General features: G+C 46.5%; 2 protein-coding genes across 4 annotated transcripts in view; one reads left to right on the top strand and one right to left on the bottom strand.

Moving 5' to 3' along the window:
* Nucleotides 1–4,427, top strand: part of C10H3orf70 (chromosome 10 C3orf70 homolog) — a 37,465-nt gene extending 33,038 nt beyond the window's left edge. Inside the window, exon 2 of the mRNA XM_075937369.2 lies at nucleotides 255–4,427. Coding sequence (XP_075793484.1) covers nucleotides 255–811 — 557 coding nt within the window. The 3' untranslated portion in view covers nucleotides 812–4,427. The remainder of the gene's footprint in view (nucleotides 1–254) is intronic.
* VPS8 (VPS8 subunit of CORVET complex) overlaps nucleotides 1–27,519 on the bottom strand; it is a 154,730-nt gene that overhangs the window by 12,001 nt on the left and 115,210 nt on the right. For 2 of the 3 annotated variants that reach the window (XM_075937359.2, XM_075937362.2), the window contains 5 exons: nucleotides 26,748–26,828; nucleotides 24,804–24,973; nucleotides 21,925–22,093; nucleotides 14,557–14,637; nucleotides 12,494–13,407 (listed from right to left, as the gene is read on the bottom strand). In XM_075937359.2, coding sequence (XP_075793474.1) covers nucleotides 13,258–13,407; nucleotides 14,557–14,637; nucleotides 21,925–22,093; nucleotides 24,804–24,973; nucleotides 26,748–26,828 — 651 coding nt within the window. In that variant the 3' untranslated portion in view covers nucleotides 12,494–13,257. Of the gene's footprint in view, nucleotides 1–12,493; nucleotides 13,408–14,556; nucleotides 14,638–21,924; nucleotides 22,094–24,803; nucleotides 24,974–26,747; nucleotides 26,829–27,519 lie in introns of those variants that run through there. The other variant, XR_012906179.2, reaches the window with a different exon arrangement.

Raw genomic sequence — 27,519 nt, 5'->3', positions numbered from 1 at the left:
ACTAATTAATATGTTACAATGCTTCAGTTAACCAAGGAAATATCTGTTAGATCAGATCACTGTTTAAAGGCCATGATCAATGTGAAATATTTTTATCGTAGTTTTCTGACAACTTCCTTTAGTTTTTTAAATCAGTTTGGTGACACACTGATTCAATGGTATTTTTGTTCTTCATCGCTGAACTAGTACCAATAGGGTGCTATAATGTTTGTAGCAATTACGGTTTTTAACAGTTGTTTTCATTTCCCCTACAGGTAAATACGTTTATCAGCCAATGACTCCTGTGGAGCAGCTTCCAAGCACTGAAATACCCATCAGGCCTAGGGACTCCACAAACACCATGCAGATTTCAGTCTCACTCACGGAACACTTCTTGAAGTTTGCACCTGTCTTCCACCTGCCGCTACCCCCTGACTCCCCGCGGTACTGCACAATCTCTGACCTCTTTATCGACAATTACCGTGTGAAATGCATCAACGGGAAGATGTGCTACGTGCAGCGGCAGCCTCCTGCTGTGCCCCATAGAATAAAGCCTGACGAGTTTGCTGTTCGCAATGCCTTAATTTCAAAAGAGAGCAATACACCAAAACCAGATCACTGCTCTTCCCCCTCCAGCTCGGAGGACTCTGGGATCAATGCTGTTGGGGTTCCCTTTATGGAGTCGTGTGATGAGGACACCGAGGAGGGGGCGGAGCTAAGTTCTGAAGAAGATTATAATCCTGATAGTAGTTGGGAGCCAGATGAATGCCCCCTTCTGTCACCCTCGCAGTGTGAACTGGAAGTGATTGAGACTATAGAAACTACCGTGTGACAGGCGAGTCAGAATCAGTCCTATGTACACTAGCCAATATTGCTTTTGTAGCATTTATATTTGGTTTCTTTCTGACAAGTCCTTTTTTCCAGTGCACTTGAGACTTTCAGCCTCTTTACAGCAGAACAGTAATGAGACTTACACTTACTCTAATTTTAATGCGCTCCCTTACTAAGCAGATCTCCCACTTCTATGCAGAAGTGACGATAAAAAACGATACCGCGTTTATGACAAAGCGGGCCCAGACTAAGGTCTGGGTCATTTCCTTTGCTATTAATTGTAACAGGAATTGCACCCTCCTGTGTTTTATGGGGACATTTATGATATACTTTCCCAGCACAGGGTATTACAAAGCAGCATGGAGAAGGCTATGCAGTTGGCCAGACAAGCAGGAAAGCCGAGTAGTCTTTATTCTCTCCTCCTGTCGCACAAACACATACACCTACGCCCAGTTTGAAAATCTGGTGTGCTCCCTTTCTCTCCCAGCCAAGGGCTCCCCTAGTAGTACACCCCTTTTTGAGCACAGATGTGGCTCCTTTCAGACCTCCTCAGCCCCCCTCTTTGAGTGGCGAGAGAGCATTGCAAAGTGCCTCCTACCCTTCTCCAGGCTATGCATAATGCATCCACAGTAGCAGAGCTCCTGCTAACTCAACAACCAGGGACTGATCATGGGTCCTGTCAAGGCTTTTCCCCCACTCTGGCATGATACATGCAGAAGTGGGGACCCACAAAAGTACCCCAATCTTTCCAGACTTTGGTATAAAGCTTCCCCCCAAAATCTTAAACACCTAAATTTTGGGGATAAAAAAATTCACTGTCATCACCCAAGTAATGATAAAGAAACCAGGGAAAGATCACTTGGGAAATCTCAGTCCCAAAAGTAAAAACCATGACACAAAAATTAACCAATACCAGGTTAATAAAAAGAAAAGAGAAAGAACTTTTATCATCACCACGATATTCTTGTTGCAAGCATAATGAGTAGATGGAGAAGTCACAAATTAACATACTCATGGGGTAAACCCCACCATGGGCCAAGAGCTTAGTTGCAAAAGAGAGGAAAACCCCATTTCTAAATGCATAAACATCAGATTCCCATTCCCAAACCATAACACCTAACGGATTTATCTAAACGTTACCCTACTTACAGATAGTGAAGAGTCTTGGAGAAGGAGACATGTCTGCCCCCCTCAGTAGCTGGACAGAAACTGCCCAGAGACAAAAGAAGGAAAAACCAGAAATTCCTTTGTCCCAGTTTGAAATTCCTATGTACATTCCTATTGGCCGACTCTACCTGGCTTAGGTATAGTTAACCCCTTAGCTCCCAGGCTGCTGGCCATCTCTCATGATCAGGACAGGTCCTAAATTCAATTCCCTCAGCAGTGGAGTTTTTTTTTTTGCTGCCAATACATCATTTAGCCAGAGCCAGCCCTGTCTTTCTCTTGACATAAAAAAAAGCACTAGTTTTTGTTTGTTTTTATTTTATTTATTTGGAGATTTTGGTTGTACAACTCAGGCCCCGCCAGGCTGAGCTGTGAAGTGACAGCTCTAAGGGAGAGAGAAGGGTCCAAAGTAACATGAATGTTCTGCATCAAAAGGGGAGAGGGACAGATGAACAGTCAGGTCAGTTGTGCCTCTGTCTGAATATCTGCATCATCCTTGCTTTGATTAGCGTTTCGTTTAATTTTGGTTCAAACTATTGCCAGTGCCAAGACCAGATTTGAATGTGTCGGTCGTTAAGGCAACAGATTGGGGAGGAGAACTGCAGGACAGAAAATGGCTCATTGGTCTCATACTTTTCCTCAAGCCTTTCTTTCTAATTTGACTTAAGTGTATTTTTGCCATTTCCTCCAGTTTAAGTTGATAAACAAGGATTATCAAACCTTACCTAAGACTTTAAAGGCCCAATGTACATGTGTCTGCCCTGAGTTGTTAAACAATACGGAGTTACGGTTACCAATAGTTGTGCTATTAAGAAATAAATGTGACCACTTAATTTGTATGCGTGTATTTTAGCTGGAGAATCAAGAGGTACTGTCTAACAAGAGCTGGACATTGATGGATTTTAAAGGACTCTTCCCTAAGCAAGATGCTAAAATAAGAAACATTTCTCTGACTTTATGCTCCAATCTCTTGACAACCTCTAAATGTATTTGAAAACTTTTGTATGACTGAACTGGTTAGGGACAGTTGTAATAACAGTTCCGCTTCTGATTGTAAACCTGGCCTTGTTTGTAATTCTTTTGTTTGCTATTTACCTTTCAAAATTATGGGTGAGACTAAGGATATAGAAAATACAGTTTTAGTTATCAATACTAAATCTCTTATTCTATGCTGTAGAATGGAAATATCTTTACCATTGTATCCTGACTTATTGCTAATTTTTATACACTTCGTAATTGACACTTTTAGAAAATATTTAGACTACAGTGTGTGTGTGTGGTAGGAATTTAACATGAATTGTTATATAAAGTCATACTGTACTTTTTGACTAAAAACCAACAGAGGAGAAATAATAGGTTTTATAGTTTTGATGAAGTATATAAACAGTGCAGTCCTTGTTATAAATAGATGAGGAATCTGGCCCATGTGAATGAGCAAATACAGTATTACCAGGCATGTCAAGAAACATGAAGTTTGGTTGACATTTAACGGAAGATTGTAGGAAAAGCTATTTAAATTGAGTTTCTTTTTTTTTTTTAAATGTGGGCTTTATGTTTCCTGGGTAACCAGGGTTTTTACCTTGGCAGTGTTCTGTCTTAAGCATTGTCATGAGCTTCAGAGGTAGAAGAAAACATTAATTAATGCTATTGTATTTGTATATAAGCCTTCAGATGTCATTTGAGACTAAATCTGAAAACCTGTCATCTTGTGGCCTGCCTGGCTGACACAGCCCACTGGAGAGGTTCCTCCCGTTGATAAATGTACTTTCAGGGATCTAACACTGTCAGAGGGCCCTGCTGGAGAGAACACTGGAAATAATTACAAATTGTATTTCGGTGTAGGAACAGAATATTGGAAAGGGCCAACTGAGTGCGCAGTAAGCAGAAGGAGTAGACCTCTCCTTAGAATTACGCAACCACCCCTGCGGTCACAGGGCTAGAGTAGTGACTAGTGAAAATTAGTTGGGTAGTCTTGACTGAGATTAACTTAATATCCTCTGGTGACACAGATTCCATATCATCGTGTCGGGATACTTTTCTTTCTAAGCTATTAGCAATTACCGTGTTTGTCTCTTACCATGATCTGTATAAAAGTATTAAGCACAAAGGCCTTGTTACATCTTATAGAACCCCATGCATTTTAGTGGAGTACTTGGGGACAGGGAAGGGCAAGATTTGGGCAAATGTTTTAACAGACAATTCTATAATACATTTCTCAAATTTATGTTCAGTTCTTGAACCACTCTCTGAACAGGTCGCTTTGTGTATGCTACTTCAGAAAAATACTCAGATAAATGTGATTTGTTTTTTTTCCCACAAGCACAGATGTAGGTAGTCTGAAAAAATCTACCTTTCTGATATCAAAGTTCTACATTCTAATTTGAATGACTGAGGAGTGTCCTGTTTCAGGTGTATGTATTTCCTCTAATAAAATACTAAACAATTGAAGCATAGCTTGTCTTAAGTAACTCTGTGTTCTACATATTAGAGTGAAGTGTTTCAGTTTGTCACTAAAGTACCAGTTACTCTGGCTCCAGTTCAGCAAGATGTCCAGCTTTCTGGACAGAAGTAGCTGTGTTGAAGTCACATGCTTAAGTAATTTCCACAACTGGAGCTTTGCTCACAAACACTGCCTGAATGTTTAAACCACACACTTTCTGACTTGAATTTAAATAAGACCGATAATTACTGGTGTCCATGCTCTCAAAAGGATGTTGACAAATGGAAAAGGATTCAGAAAAGAGCTACAGGACAATTTGTGATCTGGAAATATACCCATAGAGTGAGAGAGAAAAGAAGCTCAGTCTATCCAAGAGAGGGTTAGGGTAACTTGATCATGGTCTGTAAATTCCTGCATGGGGAAAATATTTCTAACAAATTTTTTTAATGTAGCAGAACAGGGCATAACAAGGACCCATGGTTGGAAGTTGAAGCTAGACAATGAGTGTAATTAACTAGTGGAATAATTTATATAGCAATATGATGGATTCTGCATTCCTGTTTTTATATTAAGACTGGGTCTCTCTTCAAATTATATGCAATAAACCAAGTAAGTTATTGGTTTGGAGGAGGAATTACATGGTGGCATTCCATGGCCTGTGTTGTGCAAGCAGTCAGACTAGACAATCATATGGTCCCTTCAGGACATAAAAGCGATGAGTGCAGTAAATGAGTGGAGAGGAGTTTGTGACTTGCAGACTGCTTTCTACTTCAGTCTGTTTTGCCAGTCAGCTATTTAGGACTGGCAGGAAAGATGCAATATACAGTCATCAGCCAGCAAGGAGGATCAAAAGGAACAGATTGCTTTGAGATGGCTCTGCAGCATGCAGCTTAAAAGGTATATTTAGTGCCAAAGAGTAAATATTATTCCATCCACCTTGCTTTTAGACCCAAGGAAAAGTTTAGAATGAAATGAAGCTAAATGACTTGCTAAGAATTTTTTCCTCTGCTAGTTGTGTGTTCCTGGGTGCTTCTTATCTGGTCTTGCAGACACAGTCGAGGACAGCTGTGCAGCGCAGCTTCAGTGTAACTACCACATGACCTACACTGTAGTTAAAATAATCTTCAAAACCCAGCATCTCAGTCAGACCGTTGGGCCGTGGGGCTGACGCTTGGCTCCCTGGCGGCTCGGTGTCCCTCTGGTAGCGCAATGGGATACAGGCATTGGGGATCAGGCTTCAGCTGGCAGAGCTTTCATATCTCTTGGCACCTGGCTTCTAATCATTCTCACCTGGTTGTGAGCCTGTTTGATTCGGTGCTGGGGGGAAGCAGAGTGCATTAGGATCTATTCGTGCCCTAGACACTGGCTCCCTGATCGCTGCATTTTCCACCTGCTGCTGCCACCTCTGCTTAAAGACATGCAAGTGGAGTGGAGGGCTCCCACAAAAGGATCAACTAAGCTGTACCTCATCTGGGTCAAGACAACGCCAGACTGCCAGATTTCATTGCAAGCAATTGCAAGACAATTGTCAGATTTCAGCCAGCAGTGCCTTGTGGTTTAGATCTTAACACATCAGCCTCCTTGCAGCTGTGCTCACTGCTGCAACAACTGGCCTCTGACCCCAGCTGGAGACCAAAGACAAAGAAAATTGTTTCTGCAAAGTGTGAGGAAGCGGTCATTTACAATGACCCGAGTAGGCCACATTGCAAATCCTGTCCAATAACTTTTTGCTTCCCTCTTTCTCCAAACTGATGTTACTGCCCCTCTCCACCCCAAGATTCCTTCACCACCTGGTTCTGAAACCAGATGCACTGGAGCACAGTGATTGGTGTTGTCTATGAGGGGGCCAGGCCTGTCCTCACTGCTGTGAATGATCCATCAGCAGAAGCAGCATGAGATTGGGGTGGACACATCACTCAGCCGGGCCTTTGGGTCCCGGCGAGCTGAGCAGAGCACATGATGGGTCTGCTTAGGGTAATGCGCATGCACCTGGAACTGCAAAATTGCAGTGTAAGGCTTGGGGCTCAGCCGGTGAGACTTCGGGATCCTGCAACGTATGGGCTGGCCAGGCGCATTTCACTGGAGTGTAGCTGAACCCAATGTCTATACTGGCGGGTTCTTGCACAAGAACGGCCATTCTTCCGCAGAGCATCCACACTGCCTCCCCATTCTTGCCAGGGCCGGACCGAGCCATTCCGGCGCCCCGGGCAGACAGTTTAATTGCACCCCAGATTGGAGGAGGGCGCATGCGTGGCCCAGCGCCAGCGCGAGGGGGAGGGTGCGCGGAGCTGGCGGTGGCAGGACGCACATGCCTGGCCCGGCTCAGCTCAGCTACTGCCACTGGTGTGCAGCCCAGGGCCGCCTGGGGCAGGCAGAGCCTGGCTGTGCAGGGCCCCGTGGCCGCGGGGAGAAGGGCTGGCTGGCTGGCTGGCGCTGCAGGGGTTAACGCGGCCCCCACTAAGGATGGCCGCTGGGAGCTGCTGCAGCCCGTGATCTGGGAGCCGGGCATGTGGCGCCTGATGGCAACTATAAGGGGCGCTGTGCACCCCTGACAGCTGCCATCAGGCACCCCCCATAGGTTGGGGCCCCGGGCAGCTCCCTGCCTAGCCCATGCCTTAATCCAGCCCTGATTCTTGCACAAGAAGATTTACAGTACGGCCTGGTAAGAGAGGGCTTCTTGCCCAAGAGCTACACTCTTTTCTAACAAATGTAAGCTCTCTTGCGCAAGTGGGCAGTGTGGACGCACGGCAGGGGTTCCTTACACAAGAAACCCCTATGGCTAAAATGGCCCTCAGAGCTTTCTTGCACAAGAGAGCGTCCACTCTGCCATGGATGCTCTTGCGCAAAAGCACATAGCAGTGTGGCTGTGTTCTTGCACAAGAACCCTTGCGCAAGATGCTCTTGTGCAAGAACCTGCTAGTGTAGACATAGCCTAAATATCTTGTAGCACCACCCTAGCTAAGGAGTAGCATCTCTTGCTTGTGCCTTGGCCTCCTGTGCCCAATCAGCAACAAGACCGTGTGTTCCTTTTGGTTGTGGTTTTTAATTCCTCTCCACCCTGTGCTGTATGGTCAGCTGAGGCCTCCCCTGATGACTCCACTTGCGTGATGCAGCATGGTGGGGAGACAGCAGGACCAAAACAGCTCTTGCCTTCGTTAACATGCCACACGCAGCCACCTGGTGTGGATGGACCATTCCAGTGGGGAAGGCCACAAAAGCTCCTGGGTGATCAGCTTTTCACACCTCCGCTCACACGGGTACAGAATGTGACACTACAACGGTTCCAGTAGCACTTTTCCATAAGGGCGGCAGCCATCACAAGTGAGATTGCAGCACTTTGCAAGTATGGCCTGACAATTCGAGCACCGTAACCAGACTAGCAATCAGCTGACCCAGCCCGCTTCCAGCCAGGTAGTTCTCAGTGGGCAGGTAAGACGTGGTGCTTTGGCATGAGCTGGCACCACGAATGACACATCTGAACCCCCCCCCCCATTTCAGGAAAACAGCTGTGAGCAGTGATGCACTGCACTGTGGCACAAGGTAATTGCATCTATAGTGACCTGCACTTTGGGCACCCAGAAGAAGAGACCCAGAAATTCAGTCCCTTCAGCAACGCTTGAATGATGTTAGCATTAAACCAAAAACAATCAGACCCACAGTTACAGACCAACGCGCCCCCCCCCCCCCCCCTCCCCCGCCCCGGAGACAATCAGACCCACAGTTACAGACCAACACGCCCCTCCCCCCCCCGCCCCGGAGACAATCAGACCCACAGTTACAGACCAACGCGCCCCCCCCCACCCGAGACAATCAGACCCACAGTTACAGACCCCCCCCCCCCCCCCGGAGACAATCAGACCCACAGTTACAGACCAACGCGCCCCCCCCCCCCACCCGAGACAATCAGACCCACAGTTACAGACCAACACCCCCCCCCCCCCCCGGAGACAATCAGACCCACAGTTACAGACCAACGCGCCCCCCCCCCCCCCCCCCCCGGAGACAACACCAACACCCCCCCCCCCCGGAGACAATCAGACCCACAGTTACAGACCAACATCCCCCCCCCCCCCCCGACCAACACCCCCCCCCCCCCCCCCCCGGAGACAATCAGACCCGCAGTTACAGAGCAACACGCTCCCCTCCCCCCCGGAGACAATCAGACCCACGGTTACAGAGCAACACGCCCTCTTCCCCCCCCCAACACAATCAGACCCACAGTTACAGACCAACACGGCCGCCCCCTGAAGACAATTAGACTCACAGCTAGGAGTATACTGGGGTCAACCCTATTTTAGAAATAGCACATCTAAGTTTGTGGGGTGGAACAACTCCATAACAGCATCTGTTAGCTCCTCGTACTGAGCCTCCCGGGGGCAGCACCCAACTGGAGGGCCGGGTTAAAAGACGCATGTGACGAGAGATGCACTTCTACACTTGCGTGCAGGGGCTGCCCTTGTAGCCACGCTGCCCGCAAGCTCATGCACTGAGGAAGATTCCATTTTTTGTAAAGCAGTTGCCTACAAAAATGGCCTCCTCCGTGCATGGGCTGGTGCCTAATGGCACAGTCCTGTGGGCACAGCCAGGCACACACAGTTGGGGCTTTCAGGGGTGGTGGTGTACACAGACGGCACAGCTCTGGGTACCATTTACCTGGAACGAAACCCTTCCCTTACGCATGTGCCAAGGGCAGCAGGACAGGTCAGGCAGGAGCACTGTGGCCAAGCACAATCATCCCCACCCCACTCCACCCCAAGAACCAGGCGGGCCACCCTGGCACCCTGCCAAGGCGCACACAGATCCTGTGCCCATCACGTTGAAGGCCAAACGGTTGGACAATGCAGGTGAAGAGCCCCCAGTTCAGGACCCCCTGGAGTTGGCTTGGCGCCTGCAGGGCCAGTCTGCCCCTTGGCCCATTTCTCAAGACTCACGCTGAGGGGGCAGAGAAGGTGCTCGCGCTTCGCATGACTTCTGCTGCTCCTCGCTCCCCCGGGCTGCTCACAGCCGGGGTGTGAGACTCAGTCAGGACCTGGCTTCCCTGGAACCGCTGCAGCGCCAGCTTGACAGCACGTCAGTCTAGCAGGTTTACACGCAGGCCCGGCCAGCACTGCGCGGCTGTTCCATACATGCACAGGGAAGGGGCAGAGGAGGGTGGCACTATTCTGGCATTGGGTGCTGGGACCACTGCTCTGCCTTGTGGAGCACGTTACGCCCAGGCCAGCTGCCGGGCCGGGGGAGGCTGCAGACCCCAGATGCATGCGAGGTAGGAGGCCTCTCGTAACACACCTCTTTGGCAAACCGCCCCCAGCCTTACTATGGGCAGCGCCGAGACGGGGGGAGGGGGACAGTCTCTGCCCCAAACTCAGTCTGAACGGACAGGACAAGGGGGAAAAGCGAGGCACAGGGAAGGGATGTCTTTTGGCACCTCACTGGTCAGTGACAGAGCTAGGAACAGAACCCAGCTCGCCTGGCCCCTGCGGCTAATCCTAGATCACGTGGCCTTCCTGCAGGAACTGATCATTTTCTGCCAAGAGGCAGCTGGTGCCTGCTCGTCAGATGGGAGGTCACGGGGAGTTCTGGGGAGCTGGAAGCGTAGGAATGCGAGTTACCAAAGGCCCCTCCCCACACAGGGAGCAGCCCCTGACAAGAGGTGGTGTGGACTGAAGACATTCAAATGAGTTGAACAGAAACATCTTTGAAACAGCTCCATCCAGATCCCCGGGGCTAGCCCATGAACACAGGGACACGGGCCTGTGCGTCCTCTAATCCACAAATAGTGGATTGCTGCTGAGCTGCCAGGGGCTCAGAAGAAGCGTTCGCACACAGCCCTGCCCTCCCTGCCTGACAATTAGCAGGCCATTTATTATTTAGCCTGAGGCAGGAAAGGACAGGCCTCATTACCGTGTTAGCAGCGCTGCCTTCCCTCTGCCCTCCGATTCACTGCAGCCGAGAAAAGCCACAAGCCATTTCCAGCTCGCTCCGATTCGGTGGATCAAATGCCGCCCTCTGCGCCCAGGACAAGGTCACCCCTTAGCTCGCCTTCAGGCCGGCAGCCTGGGCCCGCACAATTCCCAGCACGGCTCTTCCCTGTCAGCCGCACTGCTCGGAGACCCCACCGGCGCACTGCCCCAGTTGTGCCGAGCTGCTTCTAGGGCAGCCAGGAATTCAGCTCTTGCCACAGGGATTTTCATCCTTGGCTTGGGATGTCAGGCCGGGCTACTCTGCTCCCTTGCCAGGCCCAGCTGTCTCAGCCAGGCTGCCCGAGGAAAGCCCGACCCAGCACTCAATGCACATGTGACAGCGCCATCCAACGGGCGACTCGTGGCTCGTGTTCTCGTGCACAAGCTTCCCACAGTTCAGCTGCCCGGAACAGGCTGGGTTTGTCCATCTTCCCGCTGGAGATCAGGCTTGGCTATTTGCATGCAGGAAGAATCTCAATGGAAATTTTCCCACCCCAACCACCCCCAGTCGCATCCTCAGGCAGCTCCCCCAGTGTCCTTGGGAGCCGGCTGAAATCTGACCCCTCATTGGGAACTGCTGATTCCAGGCAGAGACATTTCTATCAGGGGACCTAACTGGACAAAGCTATTTATGGTGCCATGAGCCAATCTCGATGGCCCATTTTGAGGGAATTAGGAGCAGAAGAGCTCCCTGACTGGAAGCCGGAGGCATCGGTGCTTGTGGACAACGCAGACAGCCAGAGCTAGCTGCAGGGCGGGTCACTACCACCTCCCTCAGCCGACTCACAGACGTGTTAGCAGCATTTTTGCTTTGTTCTGAAATAATCCAGGCCCCAGGGTGCTTGCCAGTTTCTCTGCCATTCATTGGCACCTTTGGAGCGGCTGCATTTCCAATCACCCCCTGCCTAACGCACTGTCCCTCACTCCGGCCCGGGGGTGGGGCTGGATCTCAGCCCCAGGACCTCCCCTCTGGGCACAGCTGAGCCTGCACCTTTCATAGGCTCTGGCTGGAAGGTGCCTGCCTGCCAGCTCAGGGGCCGAGAGCTGGAATGTGCCGGGCTGAGGGTGCTACTTCCCAACTGGGCCCAGCCCTCTGCACTCCTCCTGCTCCTTCTCCAGGTGCCGAACAGCCACTGCCATGACTGGGGCTTCTTTCTGTGTCGTCTGTCATGTTGCTTAAGTGGCGGCATTTAGATGGGCGCTGTGGGGTCCCTGTGTCCCTCAGCGGGGGCAGGGAGATGGTTGGTAAATACAATTCTATCAACGTACCAGCTCAGGTCCTGACCTTACCTGGCCAGTGTCCTGCGTACACGGAGCTGGGGATTTATGCCCTGCAGCAACTAGTCTGACTCTCACAAACCCCAGCCATGTCTCTGGGGACTTGCACAATTGGCTGCCACTGCACCCCCTATTTCTGGGCAGGCCAGAGCCCCTGCTGTCGGAGGGTCTGGCTCCTGGCTAGGAATTCCAGGTCGAATCCAACATTTGCTGGGATCCTGAAAATATTGCAAAGTTCAACAAACCGAGGGAGACATTAAAAATTAAGACAGGGTTAGCAAAAGCAAAGGCGCCCCTGCCTACACATGGAGATGGCAGCCTTAACAGAGAGAGATGCAAGGGGCAGGAACTGACCGCTTGCTTCTAGCGCGCACCCTCCAGGAGAGGACTTCAGTGCTGAGAATTACGTGACTGGTGGACAAGTAAGTGTCAGTCCTCAACACTGGTAACTCATCAACTCCACAAGCCTCTTTCACACGGGACTCGGGAGAAGGGGCTGCCCCACTGTCATTCTAACCCTTATGTGGGAAAGGAAGAAGACACTGACGTCAGATGCCATCCTTTTTTGGCCTACCTCACGCCCAGGCCACTGCGAGTAAGAAAGGGGAGGGGATTGAACACAGACCATTGCCTCAGGAACCCCCGCCATAATGGCCACTTGCATTTACTTCACGTTTCCTTCCATCCAGCTGGACACAGCCAGATGTTTGCAGAACCCATTGGCTCAAATTGCCACATTTCTCTTGCTACCACAATTCTTGGTGAATAGCACTTAGGAGAAGAGGAACTGCATCTATCCCAGTAACCCTCCCCCAGCTCTCACAGACATTTACCAGGACTGTAGGGTTTCAAAGCAGGGCATTTTTATTGGAGACTGGAGCTGCACAGAAACGTTGCACACAAGTTTGCGGCCTCACAAGTACATGCTCTTTTGCACTGTCAGCTCCTTGGAAGGGCTGATTGTGTTTCACAGTCATACCACCCATTGCTTACGACCCAGGAGATCCTGAGGGGTAGGGGTTTATTTGCACAGATACTGAACGTAAACTCCAATCCATTGGCTATTTCCCACGTGCTGCTGAGGAGGCAGTCAGACATGCTGAGTTTGGATGTGTGACATGCTCTGTATTCCCTTAGTCAATCTGTCTAAGGGATAAAAATGAACATACTGTAGGTTCCAATTATTTGGATAAGCTACGGCTACAGAGAGTCGCCCTGGGGTTAGTACAGTTGCCTCAACTTCCTGCGGCTGGCTTGAGAGACGTTGACAGCGGAGTTTAGAGCTTTCAGTGCACCCCACTGGACAAGAACCCTGACAACAACCGCTGTGATGTTTCTTCGGTGTGGTTATCACAATCAGCGGAAAATAAGCCAGCAGAGACTCTACTACACACTCCACAGGGTTACAAGTGCAGCAAGCCCATTTGACAAAATATGTCACAAAGGATTCTGGGAAGGACACGATGGCAACGGGCAGCAAATCCAGCCTAGTAGGGCAGGCCCTTGCGCCAATAAACTCACCCTCTCGGCTCGACAGGAGGAGACTTCCCAGAATGTTCTTGTGTCATCATGGAAGGACTGAGTGCATGGTCTGCGAGGGGAGGATTACTCATCCAGGAGTGGAGGGGGAGTGAGATGCAGCTGGAAATTCTTGTTCTGGAAGACGCTGTTTAGCGCAGGGTCACCCTGTGCGACGTTGAGGAGCCCATGTTTTTCACCACCACGAGTCTGAGACAACTCTGTCAGGAGAGCTAGCTGCAAGGCAAAAGAAACCCACGACTAAGTACACAAGCACAATCTTAAGGGAAGGACTCATTTTAAAGGTGGGACAGGGTGTCTAAGTGTAAGTAAAAGGAGGTTCAGGCAGTATGGACTCTCTCCATCTGTCTCCTTCCTTTCACAAAAAAGTCCAATAATAATGGCATAAGTGTAAGACCAAGGGGATACATTCTCTCACACTGCATGGTTATCTGTGAAACTCATTGCAGCAGGATATTACTAAGGCAAATGGATTAGTATGTTTAAAAGAATCAAAACTATGAAGCCCTGGCTGAACCCCTTCACTACAGAGAAAGTGCCCACAATGACACAATGAGAATGCAATTCTCATTGTGACAAGGACAAAGTTATAAGGGATTTGTAGTCTCCTGATTCACAGTAGGAACCGTTCACTAGCCAAAGACAGAAAGGAGTCTCTTTGAAACACGTGTAAGTGAGCAATACTACCCCACAAAGATTTGTAGATCTTTCCTCTGAGGCACATGCGACATTGGCCACTGTTCAGAAAAGGGTCCAGAACTAGATGGATTATTGCTGTACGGTAATCTGATGTTCCTAAGCTCTGATCAAGCAGGAAGGGTTCTCACCATCACTCTCTCTGCAACGTACCTCAGTTTAGATGGATAACCCCTCCCAAGTACACGCGGGACAGAACGCAAGCTATCTGGGTTGTCTGTGCCTATATTTTGCTTGTGCATTCACATACACAACACCCCTTTAAATTAGTACAGGGACTCCGGAATAATTACAGTTGCCAGAAGGGTTTTATATGGCAACACAGTGTTTTGAGTGAGTTTGAATGTTAATATTTTTATTGTGGTAATTTGTCTTGTATTTGAATTTAGGTAAATGGGAACTGGCCCTTTGAAAACAGGGTGAGAGCAGTTAAATGCAGAACATGTTTGAAGATAACATGATGCGGAAAATTCTGCCTGCGTTTCAAGAGTGGAAGATTCTGTCTACATAAGGTCCAACAAGATCAGAATTTGATTACATAAACCTTATCACTGCATCATTGAAAGAAGCTGTAGGGAAGAGTCAGAGCTCAGACTGCTGGCTCCAGCTGATGGCACAGTGTTGGGTACAATCTGATTCACAAACTAAAAAGAGATGAAGATACTTTACCCTGGAAGTGCCTCGGTAGAGTCGACAGAGTTGGTCAAAAGCCTGGATTTGCTGGGAATCCAACAGGGACTCTGAGCTTGACTAAAACAAAATTACAAGGTTACAAAAAGCTAAATACATAAAACACAACAAAGAAAGTTTGAATCTATTTAGGGAGGTATTTACACTAACTCACTACCACGAGATCAGAGCACTTAGACTACCGTTTGGTATCTCCTTAAAAAAAGGGAACATTTATTTTGCTTCAAGTTATTCTTCTGTGTAAAAAGACGACTAAAGATTGAACCATACAATACAAAACTCCAAATATACTAAGCAGTTACGGTGACATCAAACCATTTTAATTAATATGTACTTAGCTCTATACTGTGCTTAACTCTGATTTCTAAAGCACTTTACGGATATTAAATTCCTAATCTGGAAAAAGGCAGAGGAATATACTGTCCAGTATTATTTATCCTTTTTTGGTTAGAATATTAAAATGTACCTATTTTGTATTCCAAAACCCTAAGATTAGAAATACGATCTATTGAGAGCTAATCATTCCAGGTCAGTGCTAATGAGGATTCCTGCTAGCTGCTAGTTTCTGGAATTTACACTTAAAAAACAATACATAAAATATTCATGCTAAAATATTTTCACTATCTTCTCAAATGTGCAACCCTTTTCTGAAGGGCTTTGTTTCTATACAATTATTACAACATACAGCTAATGGTTATTTACTGAGTCACCTTCATTGGCACTTACCTTAAATCTCTTTGGGTAGGAAAGCAAGAGTCACCATAGCAGCTCAAGAGAAATTAGAAAAAGAATATCACCTCTGACGTTGATGGGAGTTTTGCTACTGACTTCAGTGGAGCCAGGATTTCAGCCCTAGTGTATTGCCCTGACAATACCAAGCACTAACACTGACGCTTTGTTGTTGTGTAACCTTCCCTCAGCACGCACAAAGGTATATGGCAGAAGCAGCGAGCACATTTCCCTCAGTCAGAGCTTTAAGCACCCCACCCCACACTACGCTGATCATGTGAGTCTATTTATCACCCCATCTTATTTTGTATTTATAGCAAGGTTTTGTGTTTGGGCAGCACCTTCAAATTCTTTGGAAAGCTTGTGTGTCACACCACCGCTGACAGTAACAATGGCACATGGTCACATGCCCTGTGGGTGTGACCTGCCCACTGTCACACAGCAGATCAGTGGCAGTACTGGGTAAGGAACCCCAGGGGCACCCAGTCTCCAGTTCTAGCCGCAGGGCTACGATGGTCCCCAAATGAAAACCCCTCAGCAATTCGTTACGTTAATGCAGCAAGTCAGTAACTACCACAGTACAGTCAATAGTCACGAGAAGCTTGGCACCAACTAAGACAATCTGGGTTTAACGAATAGCTCATTAGTTTTGTGCTATAGTAAAACAGGTTAGGCTTGGCTCAGGCTACCCATTGGTGAATGTCCAGGCTTGCCATGGGCAGCAAGAGGGAAATGTGGTGTCCCTAACCTTTGTTAGGCAGAAGCTGGGAATGGGTGATGGGTGGGATCACTTGATTCCTTGTTCTGTGCATTTCCTCTGGAGTACCTGGCATTGGCCACTGGTCTAGATCAGTGTTTTTTAAACTGTGTTCTGTGGCACACCAGTGTGCTGCGAGACAGTTGGAGGTGTGCTGTGGAGAACAACAGAGTTCAAAATGGCTGCCCTTAAAGGGACAGGCAACTTTTTTTTTGGCTCAACAAAAAAATCCTTGGTGTTCCTCATTAAAAAAAAAAAAAGTTTGGTGTTCCTCGGTCTTCAAAAGTTTAAGAAACACTGGTCTAGAGGGACCTCTGCTCTAATCCAGTATGGCCGGTTTTATGAAGGCCCCTGAACTCTCTTTCCCTCAAAGGGTAGGGACCTCACCTGCCTAGATCCATTAGTTATGCCTGTAACATTCTCTTGGAGGCCAACTCTTCCCTTTGTCCCGAGCAGCACTGCTGGAGGAAGCGTGCTGCAGGAGGCACAGAGTTGCCATTTTACCTAAGGACGGGTCTCCTCAGCCTCTGCCTTGGTTTTGAACCACTGCCCAATGAAGGGAGGGGAGAAGACCCCAGCAAGGTCAGTTAACCCTGGGAAATACCCCCAACTTTACCTTAGGAAGAAATAATTCCATTTGGCCAGAGGCTGGGTCACTAACTGGAGGGCAGGTCTGAGTGCAGCTCTAAGTGTCTCCTAACCCTCTGGGGGAGAGGCCCCACTCAGGCACAGCACAACCCAACACCAGAGGGATAATCCCAGTGCTCCTAGGGCAGGCAGACTGATGCCTCTAGCTGCCATGGCATTTCAAGGAGATGGAAGGCAAAGTTATATTAGAGCTGTACAATGCTCCCTCCTGCTGACAGCATTGAATCCCCACTACATAATGTGCCAACATGGCAGCTCCTTGGACACAACGCTACACCTGCCTCCATCACTGTCGATCTCTAAACTTCTTTTGCCCGCTCTCCTTGTGTCTCTTACAAGCTTTTCCCATCTTCTCCCCTTACTGGGTTATCCTGAACCCTCAGATTTATTTTCCTTTTCTCTTTCATCTGGTATTCCGTCTCCCGTTTTGTCCTGCTATTGTGTGCTTTTATGTTTACTTTACTCCGTACTTGCTCAGAGCAAAGCAGGGCAGAGTGTCTGAATGCACAGAAAAGCTGTCATCATTGTACTCCGCTTATTCATTTCAACTTGCTCTGTGATGAACAGCTGGGGATGAATTGCAGCCTAGAAGCACAATGCAATCGCTGGCTGAAAGATGTGAAACCCTGTATGCATAGTATTGCTCTCTGAAGAGCCATGTTAAACTGGGGAAGAGGTCGGAATCAGAACCAACTTGCCTTCAAGAGACTGATTCAATTCCTTGATGAATTCTAACGCTGCAGATTAAGACCCATAACAGATCACTTACGTGAAAGGGCTGTTTCATAATTTGGTGACAAACTGAAATTGATGATCTAGTATTCCAGACTCATTTTCTTTGTCCTTCATGTCTGAAATCTAACTATTTACATTGTAAAATATCTCTGTCAATAACTGTTGGTCAAGGAACCCAGAGATTTCACTTGCTGCGGACAGAGTACTTTTTGAGTAAGGTAAATTTAGAAATAAATAAACCTTTAAAGAGTAGGGGGTTACCATGACTCTAGACATGTTATGTAGTGGTGTTTCTTCAGTAATGACTAGGCTTGGATGGGTTCTATTTTTAATTCATGAAATGTCAATTTTACTACAATTTCCATCTATAATTGAAATTTATAAAGAAAAATGCTGCTTGAGAACTTTGTAGAGTTGGATTTAAGGATATTTACTGTGTATATTTTGATGTGATGTTAATTTGTTTAGTAGTTAAAAATTTTTAACCTTTCCAACTGCAATATCTGCTGTTAATAAATTATTGTCTTACCTTCTCCCCCATAATTTCCTAGGACTATGAAAATTTAAAATAAAAAATGGGAAAATATTTTAAACCCATAATTTTGCACAACTGAAAATGTTGGATAAAAAGTGAAAACATGTTTAGAAATAAATATCCTTCAAAATTATAAGCCTCCCCCCCACCCAATTCTGCCAAACCTGCTAATTGCCTCTACCACTCCTGGAGGAAAAGAAAGCTGATCATTTGCTGCTCCTCAGTGTCATTCAAAGACAAGAAAATGTAACATAATTGCATCCATTTTGCCATTTCTCCACTTGTCTGGATGTAACTATTAGATTGTTCTCAAGGCTGATGAGCTGAAATATTGCAGACAACTTTTCCTGTTGTCTTGGAAACAAGTGATGTCGGGCTTTTTCCCCCTTTAACCATGTAACTATAGGAACGCTCTTCATTGTGATGGGGAGTCTCTCTTAGCAAGTCTGACACTCGTGTTGGTGCAGAGGTTAAACATTTAGGTCACACAGAAATGTAGTTTCTGCCTCAAATGCCGCAGACTGGCTAGGTCGCCAATTACTCAAGTACTTTTATATGAGCTCAACAACACAGACATTCTTATTTGGAAAGGGTTTTGCAGACTAGAAACGATCCAGACCGGAGTGCCAGCACCGACAGTGGTGGGTTTCAGAGGTCTTGCAAAAAGGAGGCAAAACAAACTGTTCCACATTTTCAATTCCAGGCTCCCTAGTCCCCCCACTTGGACGATGGCGCCTAGCTCACCATCAAGAGGCAGCTATTTTCTGTAGCATGGTTTCCATATGTGTTTCCTCTTGTAGGTCATTATCATTGCCATGCTAAACCTGCCATTCTCCTTGGTTTCACAGCTGCAGCATCCATGCCCAGCTAGAGCCAAAGCAGAGCAGCAGCACACAGTAGTTACAAGTCAGGTACTTCCATCTTGTGGCATGATTGTTAACCCATAGCAGCACTGCTTTCTGGAACCAGACCATACCTTCTGCAAAGACTGTCACCACCCCAACTAACCACCAATGGGAATAGCATGGCGATGGCGCCCTTTGAAAACACCACTTGCAGAGGCAGCCAGTCCACTCAGGAACAGTAGTGTACGATGCCTCGCCTCCCCCTTTAGGGTAAGGCCTGAGTCAGTCCTTGGTCTATGACCATTGAGGTAGACAAAGCCAAAAGAAAGCACCCTGCACTAAAAATGGCGCAGGCCTACTGTGAAGCGTAGGAATCGTTTGTGGGACGAGCGGATTGCAACACGGACGTACACGTCCTGCAGGCTGAGAACCAATCCTTTTGGTCCAGTAATGGGATTGCCATGGCAAGTGTCCCCATTCTGAATTCCGGTGCCTCACAAAGGTGAGGAGTGGTCTGAAATCCAGGATGGGTTTCCAACTGCTGCTCTCTCTTGGAATCAAGTAAAACTGCTTCCCTCTGTGCTGTGTAGGAATTAGTTCTATTAGTTCCTGGTTGTAGGAAAGAGTCATAGCAGGTTCTTGTGCGAGGGATCTTTGAAGAGGGACAAGGAAGGAGGGTTGGAAGAGAACTGCAATAGAGGGAGGTATTCTGTGGAGCCTCCAAAACCCACTTGTCTGTAACAATGGACTCCCAAGCCTGCCAGAAGTGGTCAAGACATCTACCAAAGTGAGGAAAAGGCAGGTGAAACATTAAGAAAGGGAATGGCAGCCCAGGACCTCCAAATTGCTGGGACCTATAACATTTGCTCTTCGGGAAGGTGTGTGGAATCCCAGACATTCTGAAGGGGTCTCAGGATCTTTCAGTGCATGCAGAGATACATCTATGTTGCCGTCATACTTAGTGTAGTGAACCTAGAGCTCTTCCTTTGGGTTTTAGACCTATTTTGGGAATCCTGAAAGCTGAAGCCAAGAGACCTTGCTCATACCGAATGCTGCAGGAACTGAACAAATGGCGGCATTGGCAGCATTGTGAGAAGTCTGCAGAGATGCCTTGGGGAGCATCTGTCTTTTTGCAATAATTGCCAGGAACTGCTCTCTGTGCTCAGCCAGCAGATGTTCGATAAAGGAGTTCAGCTTGCTATTATCTGTGTGGTCGTGCTTCGGCACGAAGGTCCAGCCCTGTCCCGTCCCTCAGCCAGATGCTCTATCAGGATTTGTTTTTCACGAACAGATCCGTTCCATAATGATATAGCTATTCAATGACAGTTTCTCCACACACTCCCACAAAAGATTAGTCTTTTTACTTGAGTGCCTACAGACCAGAATAGATGGGTGACGCACAATTATTTTTTAAACTAATGGTTTTCTGAGAAATTGGTGGTCAAAAATTCATGCAATACTGATTTAAAAAGTAACCGCAGTAACTCGACTCACATTAATTGTCATAAGTACATTCTTCTAATTTTGGAAGTTAGAGAGAAGAATAATAGAGCCTCTCAGCTACTCACATTTTCAAATTAATACCTTGGTTTCAATCAAAAATAAGAGCACTATTAACATATGACTTACAACAGAAGCTGAGAAGCCTTAATTATGGATTCTCTCCTGCACTTCCACAATACATATTACAGAGGAGCTGCATACTTTTCCTTTTATAACATTTTCATTTTATAACATTTGTAAATAAGGATGTTTGGCTCACAACATGAATCTGCTCTCAGGGCTAGGGAAGATTTTTTGTTCCTATTTAAAGGACTAAAACTGACGTATGACGGCTGAAACTGCACTGTGCTTTATGTATTTATTCCTCAGAGATTACTTCTCAAAAGTTTGCCTTCTAGCTGGAAACCCTTTTTTTCCCACCACAAAAGCTGACGGAAATATACTATTCGCTATCCCTTGATCAGAGTTGATTTGGCAGCAAATGAAGTAATCTACTAGAAAGAATTTGAGCACAACACCATCACAATGTACTCAGCCATTGATTTACTTTGCTTCCAGAAGAGGAAATGCACTAACAGTTTGTGTGTATGTGGTGAGATGTTTTATTTTCAAAGCAAAGCAAATGCACAAAATATCTAGATGTGTTCAGGGAAAAGCCCATAACTTCACCCTCTCACATTCAAAGGCAGAACTCTGCTCCCTGAGATGCATAATTCAGAGGAGACATCTTGGCAAACCATCCATTATTTATTTTTACTTGCAATTTGCGGTTACAAGCCCAGGAGAAAGTAGGAGTTTGCATGCTCACAGTTTATTTCTGGCTCCATTAGATTGAAATAGAGATGCACCAGATGTACATTTTCTCATTGCTTTGATGTGAAATGACAGCAGTGATGTATTATAGCCAATCGTTGGTAATTTACTATTATGAGGTTCAAAACCATCCCCATCATCTAGACCGTCTTAAAATTTCACAGGAAAAAAAAGTCACAGGAAAATGGTCAGGCTCCATTAGGAGTAGGTACAGAGGTGAACAGAAGACCCTGTTCTCAGAGAAGGTGGATCAAAGGCTGCAATATCTCTATTGATATCAGGTCTGCTGGTGAGCCTATACAAAACACTTAACACTCATCTAAAGGGAACTCCCCTGAAGACCTGTTCTAGGCCCCCACATAGCAGATGAGGCAGGAAATGCATCCACCAGGATGTCAGTCTGTTAGAGCGCGGCCTCCTTTCCTACAGGGTTCATCTTTGCAAATGAAGCTAGGCTCCAAAAAAGAGACGGAATTTATAAACCCTTCACTAATAATCTAGAGCACGGGTTCCCAAACCGGGGGGCATGCCCCTCTGGGGGGCATGAAGAAATTCCACGGGGGTGCGAAGCAACCCAGTCCCCGTCCCCCCAATCAAGTTTTGCTGCCCCGCTCAGATTTTTTTTTTTTGCTCAAGTTTTGCGGGGGGGACAGGGGACGGATTTCAAAAATAAAAAAGTGGGCGTGATGCTGAAAAGTTTGGGAACCACGGACCTAGAGACAGCAAAATCGGTTCAGCCTTTTAGCACTCAGTGACAACCCCCCTTTCCCTGTGACTCTTACCTGTGCCACAGATGCAGCATTTCCCTTTTTCAGCTCTGAGAAATTCTCATTTGGTTTTCCCCCTTTGTTGCTTGAGTTGCATTTATAGCAAGTCCATCTCGTCTGTCCCTTGGTTTCTATGCCACATTCTTTACTCAGAAGACAGAGTGAGTGGTACAAATGGCCACAACTGTAAAAACAAGAGAAGAACCTTTAATATCAACTACTAAAATGGACACAACTAAATGAGTCAAAAGGCTAAGTACAAAAATGCTACTGAAAAGGGAGATTTCTCTACCAATTTCCAATTAAGAAAACAGGGCTGCCTGCACCGGCAACAATAGCTCCCAGTATAGAAAGGCCTCCACATTTGGATCAAGAATTTTACAAAACCAGAGAATCACATCTGCTGACAGCTGAGCACACAGACCATAATCCTTCATTTCAAGGCAGGTCAGAAGCAAGAATTTCAGGGTGTGTGTGCCTGTGTGCAGAAAGACATCCAAGTCTACATCTGCTTCTCTTCCAACCTTGCCCTGCAGCAGAACGCCCATCCCTCCCCCCAGGGGAGCCTGAGAGGTAGAAGAGGGCTAGCTGGCAGCGACGCAAGCCAGAGAGGAAGCGGACAGATTTACTTACCTGGTCATTTTCGTTCTTGGACAATTACTCTCCACTAGTTCTCAACGTGGGTTTTCCTCCCCTCACACACTTGGGGCACGTTCCATAGGAACAGCCAGACCAGACTGGAGCAAGTGCCCACTAACAAAAGCCTGGCAGCAGCAAGGGCCAGCTGCTTCAGAGGAAGGTGCAAGAACCCCTCCCCCAATGGACAGAACTGCTCACAGAGAACATTTCTTCCTAACGGCCTAATTAAGAGGGGTTTTTAATGCCCTGAAAGAGGGGACTTCATATCCCTCCCCCATTTTAACTCCTAAAGCAGTTCTGGGTGTTATCTGAAAGTACCACGGGAGGCAGTATGGCTTAGAGGCCAAGGCAGTGGACTGGGATTCAGCCCTGGCCTGCTGGGACATTGGGACAGTCACTTCACCTGTGCCTCAGTTTACTCGTCTGTGCAGAAGGGATAATGATACCGCCTTACTTTGTGATGCACTCGGAGACCTCCCGATGAAAAGTGCAATATGAGCACTAGGAATTATGCTAGGGTTCAACTGTATTCCCACTGATGATAAACTGTTACGGCAGGTCCACACAGTTAGCCCTGATTAGCACTTAATTTAGACAAATTCACACCCCTGAGCACTGCAGTTAAGCTGATCTAAGATGTGGCTACAGCAACTGAAAATGTCTTTGTTGACTGAGCTATAGCACTTGAAGAGCTGGGATAGCTGCATCAATGGAAAAGCCCTTCTGGCAACGTAAGAAGTGTCTATGCTGGGCCCTCCTGCAGCACCTGTACCGCAGACAGGCCCTTGGACCGTGGCAGGCTAGCATGGCCAGCTTGCACTCCAGTGTAGCATTTAACACATGTTCATGCAGTCAAGCCCTTTGTCTCCAGTCACAGTAATGTGGCTGTAACTCTAGTCTCTCCCAGGCTCAGTACTCCCCAGCTCCGCCCAGCCTCTCTCAAGAGCCTACTGTGTCTTATCAGAGGGGTAGCCCTGTTAGCCAGTATCTGCAAAAACAACAAGGAGCCCTGGGGCACCATAGAGACTAACAGACAAACACTACCAGATCTTTATCATTCTTAAAACTTAAATACTCACCTGGGGAAGTGAACAAAGAGACTGACAGAGCCAGAGAAGTACCCAGAAGTCACCTACTTCAGGACAGGCTCAGCAAGGAAAACAGACCACCTACAGCCCCAGCTAAAACCCCTTCAGCGCATCATTGACAATCTACAACCGATCCTGGAAAACTATCTCTCGCTCACAGACCTTGGGGGACAGGTCAATTCTCACCTACAGACAGAAGCAAATCCTCACCAGCACCCATACGCCACACCACAGATACACTCACCCAGGAACCCATCCCAGCAACAAACCTCATTGCCAACTTGGTCCACACATCTATACAAGTGACACCATCACAGGACCTAACCACATAAGCCACATTAATCAGGGGTTCATCCATCATCCACAAATATGATATGCCAGCAATGCCCCTTTGCCATGTACACTGGCCAAACCAGATAGTCTGCGCCAAAGAATAAACGGACTCACATCAGACATCAGGAGTGGTAACATACATAAACCTGTAGGGGAACACTTTAACCTCCCTGGACATTCAGTAATGGATTTTCAAGTAGACATTCTTCTACAAAACAAAACTTCAAATCTCAGTTACAAAGGGAAACAGCTGAACTGCAATTCATTTGCAAATTCAATCCAATCAGGCCCAAATAAAGATTTGAATTGGTTAACACACTACAAAGGCAACTTCCCCTCCTCTTGATATTCACATCTTCCCATCAGCTGGAGTGAATGAGCCACGTCCACCCTGACTTGATGAGTCTCATTAACACTGGATAAGAAATGTCTTTCTTTTGTTGTACTTTCATACATATACATCCCTGCCTCTAATTTCCACTCCAGTTCATCTGATGGAAGTGAGTTTTACCAACAAAAGCCTATGCCCTAATAAATCTGTTAGTCTCTAAGGCACCACAGGACCCTCTGTCTTCTCTGTGAGCTTCTAGGAGCAGGAATTCTCTCTCACTATCTGTTCGTAAAGCAGATGACATAATGGGGCCCCGATCATGGTCAACACTCCTTGCTCTACTGTCAAACTAATGGTAATAATCAGGGTCTCTGAATTGTTACCTGAATCTTTTGAACTTCTAAAACAAATGTTTGGGTTGAAAGGTGGATAAAGGCTCACATCAGTTCCCATTTTACCACAGCAGCTTTCCATCTTTATGTTTAAAATACAAAAAGGTTTACCTGAAGACAATGATTTCATCAGCAGTCTCTTGCCTTCTCTTGTACTGCTGCAGACAGATACAGCAGTAATCCTGCTTCGGGTTAAGCCCTCTCGTGATGGAGGCTCTCAAGTTACACAGGGACCAGTGGAGATCATGGTTCAGGAGGTTAGTAGTTGTCTCTAAAAGGGTCTGTGGGAAGACAGTCACACCATTTTGTCACCACTCCGCAGACATTTCAAATGTACTACATATAATCACAGCAAGAAGCTTATGGAATCAAAAGTGTACCTGCTATCCAGAAAATACAGTACCTCTTTCTCTCCACATATGATAACAGAGAATCGCTTTCTGCTCTTGCCTAGTCATATCATTTATTTACAATCTCTCTTTCAGTTATTTGGTTCAAATCCTGATGGAACTGACACATTCTGTGATTTCACACACTCCAGGCTTGCTGTCTTGTTTTCCATTTTTATGCAGGACATTTTTTTAGAGAGTTTTCCGAACATTTTATTAGAATTACAGGGAGTAAAAGGGTGAGGTGCAAACTCAAAAGTTCTACACTGAGTAAAACTTGCTGAGAATTTCAGTCTGCCCTTACTGACAGTTCTGGCTCACTGATCTGTAAACTTTTAAAACACAATTAAAAATCAGAGGCATTTCACTGACAGGAATTGGTTTCCGAGGCTGCTGCACACTTTGCTCTCATTTGTGTTCTCATAGAATAAATTAGAAGCCCGCCAAAAAAGCGCACACACTATTAAGACCAAAATACCCACAAACACTGTGTAGTTTTTTACATACCACGCTCAGGAAGAACTCAACAGTATTTTTCTCTAATACAAGTCAAAACACCCATCACTGGCATAGGAGCTTTATCATCTCTATTTCCCAGAAGGGATGAGTTTTACACTGAGATCCCGTACGATTGAATATGACCACTTAGATAATTGATATTGCCACTGTTACACAATCACAACAAATCCTGTAAAAATGTGTCATGTAAGGTGTCAATGGAAAAAAACCTAGGTTTTGCTAAATATGGTTATCCTGGTTAAATCCATGTACCATCCGTATCTAAAGTTAAGAATATTGGCCATGGACTTGTATCTTATTGTGTGTTGTATTCCTGGGTAACACCCATCAGACGAGACAGCTGTGTGCTGATGGCCCATTAAGAACACTTCACTTTAACAATGGGCTATAGACAAAACTCATCCCACCTGGTAAGCTTTTCTGTCGACCCCTCAGCAAGAATATGGGCCAGGACCAGGGCTGTTCCTACAGGAGTGTGGGGCCCAGGACACTACTTGCACCTCAGTCACTTCCTGCCATAGCAGAATAATGAAAGGGATAGCAGGAGGGACTCTGGGGCAAGATTAGAAGCTCTATTTGGATTTGCTAAGATTCAGTTGACGATTGGAATAACCATAAGGAAGATGAGATTTTCATGTGACTGGCAGAAGAAAGGTTTGGAATAGAAAGGTAAAGGTATCAGTTATCAAAGAGTCAGACACCCATGGACAAGTTTCAACATGAGCAAATTTCAAAACACATTAAATCACTAAAAAGCTACATAGAAATTCAAAGGGCACAAAAACTAACACTGAAACGCAACACTCATTTTAAGTACATTTTAGAACAGTCTGAACTACGGCTGCCTGCACAATAATATGCTAAAATGTGAGTTCAGACATGTTTAACTGTATAGCTGGCAAGCTATTTAAAAAGTGATTTTTCCTGTACTGCTGTGTTTTTCAATGCCTTATAGAACTATATGAATGCACACATCTTTTGAGGTTGACAAGAGAGGTTTCCATTTACCGGATTTTTTTAACTATGTTTAATGTGCCAATTTCCTGACAATGGGCAAACATAAAAAAAATGAATAACTTCTAGACAATACTAGACAGATGCTTTATTTAGGTATGGGCAGAATGAAGAAGAAGTGCACACAACTTACTTGCTCATAGTTAAATGTGTCCAGCATCCCCAGTACAAGTCCCTGAATTTCTCCAAGTTTCCCTCTGCCATAAACAGGATCCTGTGTCAAAAAAATAAAAATTTGTGATTAACAAAATTAAAGAGCATAACATTTTTACATTTTCTTGCTTTGTTTATTCCCATTTTTTATAAGAGAAACAGCACTTAAGGAGTCAGGTTTAGAAATATTTGCCACACAAGATAATTAGATATACGCCTTTCCTCCATATATGCCGTGTAGGTAAACAGCAAAGCCTGACATCTTACTGGCAACTATCATGCCAGGATCAAACCTCATCCCTTTTGGGCCCCTTAATGTTTGCTCCTTCATTTTGCAGGACTACTTTGCCTGTAACTACAGATTTAAAATTTGCTCAGCAGCATGCACTCAATTTGTCCCCCTTTTATCATAGTGTCTCCCAGATAAAGCTTAAATAGAGAACCAGCGTAGGCAATATTCAGGCAAGCTCCTATTGAAGAATACAGTCTTGCAGCATAAGGCCTACCTGAGCATTGGGCCCAGCGACCTTAATATGCTGAATTAGTCCAGCCTGGACCTCCTTGGTCTAGCATCCTTGGCACCTGACCAGTCCAAAATGAGGGAATTTGCCAGAGCATGTTAATTCCAATTCCAGGCCTCCAATCCCAGTGTCGGCACCAGTCACTGGGCTCGGCTCCTGACCCTGACTGGGCTCCCTGCCCGGCTCTGCTTTCAGCCACTGGTTCCGGACTGCCAGATTGGCTCTGCTCCT

This window comes from Pelodiscus sinensis, chromosome 10, assembly GCF_052426305.1.
Source record: "Pelodiscus sinensis isolate ZL-2025 chromosome 10, ASM5242630v1, whole genome shotgun sequence".
Lineage (NCBI taxonomy): Eukaryota > Metazoa > Chordata > Testudines > Trionychidae > Pelodiscus > Pelodiscus sinensis.
Note: the sequence above shows the minus strand (reverse complement) of the source record. Positions and strands in the feature narration are given on the sequence as shown.